This window comes from Buceros rhinoceros, unplaced genomic scaffold (genome assembly GCF_000710305.1).
Source record: "Buceros rhinoceros silvestris isolate BGI_N320 unplaced genomic scaffold, ASM71030v1 scaffold114, whole genome shotgun sequence".
Classification (NCBI taxonomy): domain Eukaryota; kingdom Metazoa; phylum Chordata; class Aves; order Bucerotiformes; family Bucerotidae; genus Buceros; species Buceros rhinoceros.
In genome coordinates this window covers 21,006-32,265 of record NW_010409815.1, presented here as the reverse complement: position 1 = coordinate 32,265, position 11,260 = coordinate 21,006, and the positions used below count along the sequence as shown (strand labels likewise).

Below are 11,260 nucleotides of genomic sequence, written 5' to 3'. Positions count from 1 at the left end.
GGGGGGGGGGGGGAGAATAAGTATTGAAATATACTGTTCTCGAAATCAGAACACGTATGTGTGTGTAAATATATTCCCATATGTAGATTTTACATAACTACTGGAATGTTGTGTATTTTTTTTTTAAAAAGTTACTAATGAAACACCGTGCCTTTAACATTTTTCTCTCAATATATTGGTTAGATTTGGAGTATTGCAAGAAAAACTAGTCTGTTTATTTGACCGGGAATAAAATCAAAGATTAGGTTTAGTTACTTTTCCACAGTGGAAAAGATTTCGAGGAGTGAAGGAGGCTCTGCTGAGAGATGTATATATAAGCTGTATTCCTTTCTCTTAGCATATGAAACAGTAAGGAATGCTCATGAAAATATGGTTTATATACATCTTACCCTGCAGTCTTCCAGCGCTCATTCATACTCCTTTCTGTGCAGCACTGACAGTAAACAGTAATGGATAAATGGGAGCATCCATTCAAATTCATGGAGCAAATAATCTTCGTAAGGGAGGTACCTTGGTACTTGTGCGTGTACTTGACTTTAATTCAGACCATAACAAGTTTGTTTATGCCTAACTGCAGTTTTTCAAAAGGAGGTGGGTTATTTCTTTTCCTCATTTGAACTTGTATTGAAAAATATTTCAGCAGCCACCAGTTTCTCATGTGAAAACAGCATCAATTAGCTACAGGCCACCACCAAAATTCAAAACATCCTACAGAAGCTTTGTTCCTTGGTTTTGTTAATCTGCCAGCTACAAACATAGCCCATTCAATGCTGGCGTATTTCAGATGCTATTTTTGTGGTGTATTTTTAATGTTTGGCACTTCTGTGGCGATGGCAGAATCCATGAACAGTTAGCTGAAGGGTTCTAGAATAACTTGGTGTAATTAAAGCACTCATCTATTAATAACAAATATTAATGGTACTCATGCATACTTCCTGCTGTATCACTTCATGTCACGATCAAATGAGTAAAGAAAGTGGTTGTTGCTAGTTTTTCAGGAGTATCTTTAGGCTGCTTCAGAGGTCTCCAGATACATTCTCTGTAGGTACAAATTGGTACGTCAGTTCAAAAATGCAAAATGACCTGAACTGTTGAAGTCTATGCAGAAATAATCAAGGTAGCTTCATCACACAGTTCTGGTTTGTGTGCAGCATGCAGAGATTGCACGGATAACCTCTCCATGCTTGCTGCACTCGCTGTTTCAGGATGGCCTTAACCCAGGGACAACATAGCTGGGGTCCTTCGCCTATTTACAACATCAGCCCAAGTGTAACGTCGGGCTGTTCTTCTCTATGATGATGTAGTCAGAATAGCTGTGGATTTCCTAACGCAGATCTGCTTTATGGTGAAACAGCCTTCTTCAGTTTACTCTTGCTAAAATAACCCAATTTTAGATAGAAATTATAGGAAGGCTTTGTACTGGGATGGCTGATGTCACCGTCTCCAGGAGCAGACTAGAGTCATTTATCTTCAAATCTTCACATATTAATCACATGGTCCTCCAGAGTTTGATTATACCAAGAGCAGTATGAAGGTTTATTTTTAGATTAAGCTTTTAAAATTGTAACACAATTACAGTTATTATTAATAGTTTTAAAGGCATGGTATGTGGTAAGGAGAACCACGAATACATGGGTCTGCAGGGGTTGCTGTTTGCTGTAGAAGTGTTAGAAATCTGTGCCTTGCAAACAGCCTGCATAAAATCACTTAATTTTGCAACCACAAAATGAGCCAAAGAGCCTGTTTCTTACTATTCCATGTTTGTTTTAACTCTGAAATCTTGTTTCTGAGATTTTATTCTAATCTTTAGGAACTAATAATTAATTCTCTGTAAGAAATTTAATTCATTAATCTTAATCCAGTTTCTGGGTACATCATAAATATACCGAGCAGCTCTGAATGTCCGGCTCCTTTAAAAACCTTTCAGTAGAAGATGCCTACATATTAGAAGAGCTAAATCCCAAAGCACTAGCTATCGAGACTAGCTAGGTATGACCAAAGGGAAGTAAAATGGGGCTGGTTTGCATTGTCAGGCAGACTGAATATTATATTTTTACTGTTAGTGCTACAGCTGAGTCAAATCCATCTAAATCCTGAAGACTTCAACAAAATCTAGTGTCCAGCTTTTCCTAAGCGCAGGGCACCTGTATGTATAAGATTGGAAATGCTTTGAATCGAACTGTAGAGCAGTTGTTGTGCAGTCACGTTGATGTGTATCACCTGTGCGGAGCATCAGCAGTCTTCACACGCATCAGTGCAGTCCTGTGCTTTCCAGGCCTGTACAGTAACACTGCAAGAAGGAATTGTAGGGACATGCTGCGTACAGTGTCTTCTGAGACTTCTCTCCTGCTGCTTGCAAAGCAGAAGTGCCCTAACAAAGATCCAATTCTGCATCATCTTCTTGCCTTCTGGTACTGTATATATTCATGTGTAATATTGACCTCTACATACAGATGCTTCATTGATCAATTTCTAAACCAGAGAAAGTGACACCTCAAGCAGCTTTTTCAGTTACCATTTAGTTCAAACTTTATTTAGAGCCAATAGAATGTCCTATATCAAGCTCTTCTAGTCTTCCTAACAGCAAAATCTCATGTGGTCAAAAGCCACAACACTCAGAGACAAGGAGAGGAGGAACTTCCAGGGTATTTCATAGGTAAAAGATGAAAGTGCCTTTCTTGTGACCCCGTAACTTCCTCATGGAATAAAACTCAGCTGGCCTGCAGAAGCAGGTATTTCGGGCAGCAGCAGCCCTGTACCAGCTGCTCTGTGTACCTGAGAACTGAGAACACTCAGCAGCTCCCAAGCTGCTCCTGCCCAGTTGCCAAGCATGCAGCTCCGGTGCTGCAGTTGCACTTAAACAGCTGCCAGCAGTATCAGAGTCAGAGCTGATCACTGTTGTCCCAGTTTGTTTTTTCTTTAATATTCTGGTAAGGAGCAAACTTATTGCAAATTGTATTCAATTTTATTATGAGCCCATTGGCAAAGCTGCATCTACATTACAGAGGGACCAAGATGATAGACTTTGTAAAGATTCTGAATCCGATGGTACCTGGAGAACTGACCCTAAATTTCAGGAGCTCATAGACAGCAAGGTACTGTGCATTTAACTCCCACTGGCAGGGGTAGCAAATTTTGCTTCATACTAGCCTAATTTGGAGTAGTAATTTAAAAAAGGATGAGCCTGTGTTTATCATTGCTATTTTCTTTCTTACAGAAAAATAATTGAAATCTGACTAAATAGAAAATGTGATTTTGGTTGCCAGTTACTGTGGTTTTCTTTTTGCTGGCCAGCCTGATGCCTGTTTAGTTTCTGTCTAATCTGTCAAGGATGTTGCATCCCAAGCTGGCTCCCTTAGTCGTTGACTGGGCAATGTCATAGCTGCTTTGATTAGCTTCCCTTTCAGTGTTGGATTAAATGTAAACATTGGTCCTTGTCTTCATTACCAAGAACAAAGTCAGCTTTTCCCTTGTTATTCTGTTGACAGTACTCAGTTCTGTACTTTATTTACATATTTTCCCCTCTTGATTACTTTTGTTTATTTAGAGAGAACAGGTTTAATTCCGCTATGCCAAGTCTCCACTCTCTCTCTGTGATTAAGTTTCCAGATGCAGGTGCACTGTTTTCTATGTGTTATCCAACTCTCTGTGAAATGTTTTTTTACCCTAGGGAAACTAAAAATTTTAGGGAAACTAAAAATAATAGGGTAAAATTAAGAACAATCTAAAAGCTCTCAGAAGTTGAGAATAAGACCTATATTTTTGAATTTTTAGGTCATGGATCACTTAGTATCAAGCTTATAGTTGGAGTGCAGTAAGGTGGCCTTGGTATATAAAAAATAAAATCAAACCCCGGAGAGATAGATGTAAAACAGAGTTCTTTGCAGAAAAGAGTCACAATTCTGTAGGATTGTATGAGCAGTTTTTAAATCTGTTAATTTTTCACATTCACATTGTTAACATGAAATCCATTCAAATCTGGGTCCGTCCCAGACATGCCAGCTCTCTTCTGCCTTGTTGCATGTGCTAATGTCATGCTGTAATCTTAATGAGAAATGAAGATACTTCAGAGAAGGCAGCTGATACCTCTTAACTTGATGGAGCAATTAAAACTCAAGCACTTGCTTAGAAGATCAAAACAACATGTTTTGATCACAACTTTTCTTTATCATTCCATTTGCTTTTATGGCAATTTTAAAATAAGGGGTTTGTTCTTAAAAATAAAATAATGATGGTAATTGTTTGTGCAGGTTGCTTCTTTTCTGATGGGCAGTTTACTCACAAAACTCAAAGCAAAGACATACGAGTTGCATTATTCCCATGGAGATTATCTGAAGCATGTCAGAAAGTGTAAATGCTAGTGCTTGCGGGCAGGTGTTCTTGCCTGGCTGAGTTTGGAACACAGAAGAGTCCAGGAGCATGGAGAGGACAAAGCCTCTCAGCAGGGAAACAGCAGCCCACTAGCTACACCAGTGCCATTACCCTCAGCTCAGACCTGAAGCACCAGCAGATGTTTGCTCCCTGGCAAATGGAAATGTAGGTGCCAGGTGTCCAGCACAGGAGAGTGGCAACCGGGCAGCATTACCCGTGATGATCAGTCATGATGATGCAGTGTCAGAGGCTAAAAGTCAGTCATGGTTGAAGTGAGGCAGGAATATGCACCATGATTTTGATTTAAATTAGTCTGACTGTGTACGGTATCAGCTAAATGACAGGGATGAACAAGTAGGGAGAACTGTTTTAAGCTTTCGGGTTTTTCTTCTCTGTGATATTCACAAGATTAGGCAAATTAGGGGAGATGGTAAATCTTTTTTTTTTCACTGCTTGCCATGGAAAGTGTTTGACTTTCTGAATTTTTCGTTCTGTTTAATCTAGAGGTAGGTAGCTCACAAGGGTAACTATGTAATAACTCCTTTTACTGGCTTCTCAAACACTGGTGTCCGAGAACACAATTTCTGTAAACTCGTGCTGTTTTTACTCTCAACGCCAATCGCATTGATTTGGGCTGCTTAAAAGCTAATTTGGCAGTTAAAGTTCTCTCCATTCCATGTAATTTTTGCATGCAAACAACTTTTGAGTATGAAGGAGGAAGTTCCTGCCTCGTCACTGTAACGCACTGCTGTCTCAGCACATTGAAATTGCTACTTGTCAAACGGGAGTTTTACTCCTTTTATTTTCACATACATGACGGCATTGTGAATCTCGATGCATGTCTTTTGGTTTTAGTTACCTCGATATTCTCAGTAAAACTGTATCCTAGATCTGTCTCTGCTTTCCTTAGAGATGATAGTTACAGTACTAGCAGGAAAAAATAAATCCAGGTATTCACTGAACACTGTTCTTCTGAAAGCAAATTCTACGTTTTGTTATTATATAAACAACTTTGGAATATGTTCTGCTTCTGAACGATTTGTTCATTAAATTTCCGATCGCTGAGAAGTGGTAGATGATACTGCTTACACAAATTCAGCTAACCCCAAGCAGAGTGACGTGTTGGTGATTGCTAGATGGAAACGTATGGACTAGCCAAACATAACTGCCTTTCAGCTAATCATTGACATGCATGAAACAGTTACATCAATTATAAATAAACAGTGTCTTGTTGTGAACTTTTTCTTATTGTGTGTTGAGTGGTTTCTGGCTTTCTAGTTAGCTGTGAAGGGATCATTTGTGTGAGTACTCTATGCATTATGTTATTCAAGCTGGGACATCAAAAAACCACAAACCCCAGGAAAGTAACCGTTCCGAAATGCAGATGTCATTACGCATTAGAAAGCCAAGGAACGAGATTCTAGACCTAAGTATTACTTAAACATAAACTAACGAAAGGTCATTTTTACAGGGTTCTGAGCATTTCCTGAATGAAAGAGAGTTTATTTAATCCAAAAATAATCATAGGTATTATTCATTTTCTAGAATATAACTAATGATATGAAACATTTACTGTACAGTAACCATCTTGTTATGCCAAATTCAAAGTAAAGTTAGTGGAAGAAAAAAAGATCGGATCATGAAAATTAGGTACAGTGCCATGGCTTACAGAAAAATCCAAATACCAATGCAGCTATTATTTATGAAGAAAATCTTACTGCTGGTACGGAGACTGATTTGTAGCATGAGAATGTTCAAGGATCATCCAAATAGTAACAAATGGAAGCATGATTATGTGTTTGCAATTCTTTCACAGCAAGAAGAGATTGAATACATCATTATGAATCCTGTGTTCTGCTATGGAAGTATGTATGTAGAAGGAGCTGTGTATTAATTGAACGGTTGGACAGAATATTAGAACTAATGGTTTTCCTCATCAGTTCAGGTCTAAGCTCGATAGGAAATATTATTCCGATTTTAACCTGACAACTTTGCTCTAATAGCGACTTCAGGATTGTCAGTGTTGAAGTCCGCTATAGAGGGATTGTTTTACCCATATCTTTCTATCTTTTCTGTTAATAGCTGAGCGTTCAAACATCCTAACTTGGTCATTTGTATTAATAGATGGACATCACTGTTTTTCATTAGAAATTATATTTCATTTGTACAAAATCAGGACTGATGGCAGGAACGTGGCTCCAATTAGTTTTACACTTCAGCAACTGGAAAGAGGGAATTTACCCAGTTCACTGCAAAGCAGGAGTTAGTAGAGTATAGAAAGTGCTCTGAGGAAGAGAGTCTTTGTTAATAATTCCGCGAAACAGGTGGTTCAGGTTATTTTAATTGTCAGAAGGTGTCCTAAGATATGTGGTATTGGCAAGTCAGAATTAGTTCTCATCTTGTCTAATAATATAGTGTCTCTTAATATAGTGTAGCCACTCTTTAATACTACCTTTCTTAGGAGGCTGCCTGCCTGAATCGAGTTTAACTCATTTAATGTCGAGGTTGTAACTAGCAGTTAGATTATTATAATGACAAACAAAAATAACACAAGAAACTAGCAAAAAAAGTCAGCAAATTTATCCGCCAGCTAATGCCTTTCTTCATGAGCTATGTTTAATAACACTCAAGCAAAATCAGAATCATGAATGTCTCCAGAGACGCATTTACATGTGAGATAGATATCTATGAAATACCTGATCCTGAGCTTTGCTGCACTCACAAAATGTGCTTATTACTTCTGTTCTCTGATCTCTGGCTGGTGCGAAAGTATTTGCAATTGCAGACATGTTACACTATTTTTATAAGAATCCTCTCTCTGTAACTTTATCCTGGAGAGTAGACAATGAGATAGGAAATAAATTTCTTCACAAAAATGGTCACAGCATCAGCTAAGAGAATGTTGCAGATCTATATGCTACATTCGTAATGAAAGACATACAAATTGCAGTTCACATTTTGATACACAGAGAGCAATGAATGAGAGGTATGAATAAACTAGAAGCTAATTAAAAAGACCCATTATTTTAAGCTGTTTTCTATAGATGCACCTCAGGCAGAACTTGACACCAAGACAAAATCAATGCAAGGGAATTGGTATCCACACGCACGCTAGGCAGATCAATCGGGAGTGCTTAGAAGCTAAACAATGACCTGGTGGGAAGAAGGAATTGATTGCCTCAGCAGGTCGCTTTTCTCTTCAGAATGGGACAAGGTGAGAATGCAGAATAGAATTTGAGCCGTTAGTGCTTGGACATTGCGCTGCTGAACAGGGTAATGCCTGGCAAGCATCGCTGCCTGCCAGACTCAGCCTAGAAAATTAAACCCCGTTAAGACTTTGGTGGCTAAGAAGGTAACAGAGTGAAAAGAAGGTTTTATTAAAACTGTACAGGTGTAACTCAGACAGATGTAGACTTAAAGAGTACGTGCTTACTGCAGGGATGTGGGTAGCTGTTGTGGAAGAGTTGTTCTACAGTAGTTACTCCCTGGTTTAGATTTATGTCTTTTAAAATTTTCTTTTAATCTGAGTAAAACTATCAAGCATAGGTGAACCCTAAGTCAACACCAAAAAACTAGCTTAGAGACTGGTTTTCACTGAGTGAGACAAATGAGAGGATTTACAAACACTGCATGTAGGTACATTTATTCCTTCCTCAATCCCAAGCAGAGATTGGCAAAAGTAGATTCAGAACAAGTGTCTCAGTTTCATCTTTATGTGCATTTGCTGGAAACACTGACAGAATCACTTTAAGGTCTTCATACCTCTGCCCAGGAGTTCATGGAACATTTGACTAGTGAGACTGTCAATAGCTTTAAAAAGGTGTCTTGTTTAGTGCCAGAGACTCTGTAAGGGCCATTTGACCTCAAGGCCAGGACTAAGCTATTGAATCCAGTAGCAGGGGACAGAAGAGATGGAAGAATAATCTTTTCCTCCTATTTGATGGAGGTGATTGGTAATTTTTTTTCCCAAATTCCCAGTTTAATTTTCCCAAATTAAACTTTCTGGATGTTATTTGAAAGTCAGCATTTTAATCGTGGAGTAAAAAGCTATAGCTGAAACCAACAAGGGAGATGGCAAATTTTCTCATCAGGCTTTGGAGGAGGGAGGATGGAAAGGGGCTTAGGATACATACTTTTAAAGGTACGACTTTTTTTTAATACTCTAAACTTTTGTCGCCATGTGTGTGTTTCCATGGAAATTAATCAATTCAATTTCAGTTCTGGTTTCCTTTATCATGCTGGATGCATGAAGATCTAATTCCTCAGATATGAATTGGTTTCTGTAAACCTACATAACATAATTATTTGTCTTAGAGTTTGGATTATCATTATAAAAGTCAGCTAAGACATTTAAGACAAATTATTTCCAAGTTGGTTATTAGAAATATCTCATTCTGGAGTAGCATCATTTAAATAAGCAGAATCACTTGCAATTTTTGTCTTTCATTCACAGACATTGGTGTTCATGTTATCTTAAGATGATCTTGTTACCTCAGCCATGCCCATCAGGGCAGACTGATCTTAATTCATATCTTTTCATTTTAGGGGAGTTAATTTTACACCTTTTGCACTCTTTGAATGGCATTTTTCATCCGGAAGGAAAAAGTGGCTTCCCATTGGGCTGACACTAATGTCATTTTGTGGACATGCCAGCAGGAGGAGCTTGTGTATTAAAATGTACTTTCAATAAAGCAATCAGCAAATTACAGTATTTGCAGATATCGCTGTGCTTTCTTTGGCAGTGTAAACTCCCGTGTATCCATAAAACACCTGTCTGCCTGTCTGCTAAAGCTAAGGTACTATTAGCAGTGGCCATCGTGCTGGTAAATCTTGGAATTTTTTTTTGTGATTGCTAAAAGCCCAATGAGGTGAAAATTTAATTGTATTCCTTTGTAATTTGAGGTTTAGATGCTTTTGTATTTACACATTTTGAAAACTACATACTGTAACACAAAATCACAACCCTCTGAAGGCAGGATCTCATGCTGTATTTTACAAGCATTACAGTATCAACACTGCATCGCTGCAATTTTATAAATAGTGTAAAAATAATGAGTAATAATATTCATGTTACTAAGAGAAGTCTATGCTAATGAGCACAGCTGAAGTAATTGGATTCACACGATCAGAATTCTCTGCAGCAACTTAGGGAGCATTGCTGAGTTTCAAAATACGAAATCATAGGACCAGGGTTGGAAATCCAATTATCCTTGGCTACCAAGATTTAATAACATATGCTAAATTAATTTTTAGAGGTTTTACTTTAGAGACAAGAAAAATATGGAATTAAAGATCTAACTTGTTAATCATGTTATTAAAGAAGAGGAGGATGTATACCACATTTTTTCCATGTGTTTTTATATTATTATTACTTACAGTGAGTAGGAGCCAGTGAGTGTGTTGTAGTTCAAAGCTAATGGCTACTAGTGATGCAGCTGCCTTATCTGGCAGAAGTGCTCTGCTTCCTGCAAGTGAATTTTGCACTCGGTCCTTGGACTTGTTAAAGGTTTTTGCTTTGCTACAATCTCGCTCATGTGGGTGCACAACGTACTCAAGTGGAGCCTGAGTGTGCCTGTGGCTTTTGCAGGGCTCTCAGACCTGTGAGGAAGGTCACTCTGCAGGAAAAAGCAATCTACACAGAGTAAATTCAGTGATGGTTTAAAAATATATCTGTATTTGTTTAATCTTCGCAAGAACTGCAGATGAGCAGTTTCTTCCTTACGGACTTGTTAAAGCACTCTGCAGATAGGTATTATAAGGTCATTTTTAAAATTAACTTACAAAACTAAGCTTGGCTTTGTATGCTGTGTAATTGTGTTGCCTAGCTGATCTTGCAAAATGCAAAATTTAGTTTTATTCAATGATCTGCATGTCAGCAGTATAATTAAAAACCATGTGGAGTCCTCTAAAAGAATGGCAAAAGTACAATGCTATCCCTTTATACTGTAGTTTTCCGAGGAGTCTATAGCCTCTGAATATCACCTAGGTAAGCTGGAATTTTCTGTTACTGCTTGTTTTTGAACTTAATGTACTTCCTCTCAGAGCCTTTTCCTAAAGGCTCATTCATGTAAGACTGTAGTCTGTTGTGGGTCAGAAGAGACTGAAGAATTCCCAACAGGGATGTATTACTAATGTACTTCATCATGTAATGATACATCCATCCATAATTAGAGGATTGTTAAGTAAAGCATCATCCAAGCTCTTGTCTCTTTTGCTTGTACTTTTATCACTTCAAAATGCTTTTCCCACCATTTCTGAACTGCAACTCGTACAGATAAGCTTTTATCCTGTAATTTGCAATCTTCCATAAAGTATTGAAAATTCTACTAGTTCTCATTTGAAAGAGCCCATTTTGTAATTCACTCTTGAGATACCAGTAGAAAGAATGCCGTTCTGTGTAGTTGAAGATGTGTGCTGTACTTTGCAGTCATGTGCTAGGCTCTCATAACATCTGCTTTCTTCGTGTCTGGAAAAACTACGGAGTAATTTACATATTACACAAACTAGCTACTTCTCTCTCTATTTCTTGTCTTCCTAGTGATATTCCACCTTCTGGAGAGCCAGTAAGCAAAAGCAATCGCTCGAGAGTGACTACACGCTTCCCCAAACTGTCTCGCAGCCATCAAAGAGAGACGCGAAACTTGGAACCTCAGAGTGGTGATCTTTGACCCTTTTTCATAATTGTGAATACTGGCACCATGTACTTTAAGTCATTCTGTGATTCCTTCCTAGCCCATATTTATAATTTAAGCTCCTGAAGAGACTACAGCTGCATCAACTTAAATCCTGAAAAGAGACATTCATTACTAAGGGTCATATCCTGATTAACTACTTTGGAAGGCGGTAATCACTTTCTCAAAAGACTACGAGGGCTCTTCACAAGGGCTCA

At 38.2% G+C, this 11,260-nt stretch overlaps 1 protein-coding gene across 1 annotated transcript in view; it reads left to right on the top strand.

Moving 5' to 3' along the window:
• SNX29 (sorting nexin 29) overlaps positions 1-11,039 on the top strand; it is a gene marked incomplete at its 5' end in the record, with an annotated part of 95,084 nt that extends 84,045 nt beyond the window's left edge. Inside the window, one exon of the mRNA XM_010135338.1 lies at positions 10,910-11,039. Within this exon, the coding sequence (XP_010133640.1) occupies positions 10,910-11,039 (130 nt within the window). The remainder of the gene's footprint in view (positions 1-10,909) is intronic.
• Between the last annotated feature and the right edge of the window lie 221 nt (positions 11,040-11,260).